The following is a 1,045-nucleotide window of genomic DNA, read 5'->3' on the forward strand; positions in this document are numbered from 1 at the left end:
GTGAGTGAGTGAGTGAGTGAGTGAGTGAGTGAGTGTGTGAGTGTGTGTGTGTGTGTGTGTGTGTGTGTGTGAGAGTGAGTGAGTGAGTGAGTGAGTGAGTGAGTGAGTGAGTGAGTGAGTGAGTGAGTGAGTGAGTGAGTGAGTGAGTGTGTGTGTGTGTGTGTGAGAGAGTGAGTGAGTGAGTGAGTGAGTGAGTGAGTGTGTGACTCACGTCGTCTCGTTCGGTGCGATAGGGGTTGACGAAGTCTGCAGATTTCTCAGTGATCCCCAGCTCCTGTGACATCTGCAGCAAAGGCACACACAGCGTTAAAGCTCATTTACCGTGCTTCGCTCTACTTCCTGTGATGATGATGACTATGATGATAATCCCATGATGCCTCAGTCTGACCAGCGTGAGCACGTGCTGATGGGCTCCTCCGCTGAAGACGCCCGTCTGGTTGCAGAAACGCAGACCCCAGCGCAGCAGGCCACTCCAGTCCACGTTCTGATCGTAGTAGTGATGGACGATGCGCGGGAAACGCAGAGCCACGTCACCGAAGAACGCCGTGTTCTCCACCACGTGAGAGTAGGCTAGAGGAACACACAGACTCTGAACTCAACTCACTTTAACAGTGACAGATCATCTGCTGCAGAAACTACTGCTGGCTAAACCTGAAGAAGCTTGTGACGGTGATATGCTTCTGTTTCTCTAAAGCTGCTGTGAAGTGTCTCTACTGTATACAGTGCTGTAGAAATAAACATGAACGGACTAAAAGTGTTTTGTATGGAAGCCTACTTATGCCACATTACAAAACTCAGTTATGAGATTAAAGAGTCATATTTTGAGATAAAATGTCTAAATTATGACATGAATTGAAATTGTGAAATTCAAAATGGACAAATCAAAATTAATAAACAAAAAAATGAAAATTCGATATTTCATAAAAAGTAAAAAAAAACTGAAATTATGAGAAGAACTCGTACTTATGAAAAAGTCTAAATTCTAACATTAAGTTATAGTTATGCGATAATTATCTGAATTATGAGAAAATTCATTCAAGTTCAT

At 43.3% G+C, this 1,045-nt stretch overlaps 1 protein-coding gene across 1 annotated transcript in view; it reads right to left on the bottom strand.

The window, feature by feature from the left end:
- LOC107710950 (coiled-coil domain-containing protein 134-like) overlaps nt 1-595 on the bottom strand; it is a gene marked incomplete at its 5' end in the record, with an annotated part of 5,392 nt that extends 4,797 nt beyond the window's left edge. The window contains 2 exons of the mRNA XM_016515845.1: nt 212-283; nt 389-595. Of these exons, the coding sequence (XP_016371331.1) occupies nt 212-283; nt 389-595 (279 nt within the window). The remainder of the gene's footprint in view (nt 1-211; nt 284-388) is intronic.
- Between the last annotated feature and the right edge of the window lie 450 nt (nt 596-1,045).

This window comes from Sinocyclocheilus rhinocerous, unplaced genomic scaffold, assembly GCF_001515625.1.
Source record: "Sinocyclocheilus rhinocerous isolate Xijiao unplaced genomic scaffold, SAMN03320098_v1.1 scaffold7166, whole genome shotgun sequence".
Classification (NCBI taxonomy): domain Eukaryota; kingdom Metazoa; phylum Chordata; class Actinopteri; order Cypriniformes; family Cyprinidae; genus Sinocyclocheilus; species Sinocyclocheilus rhinocerous.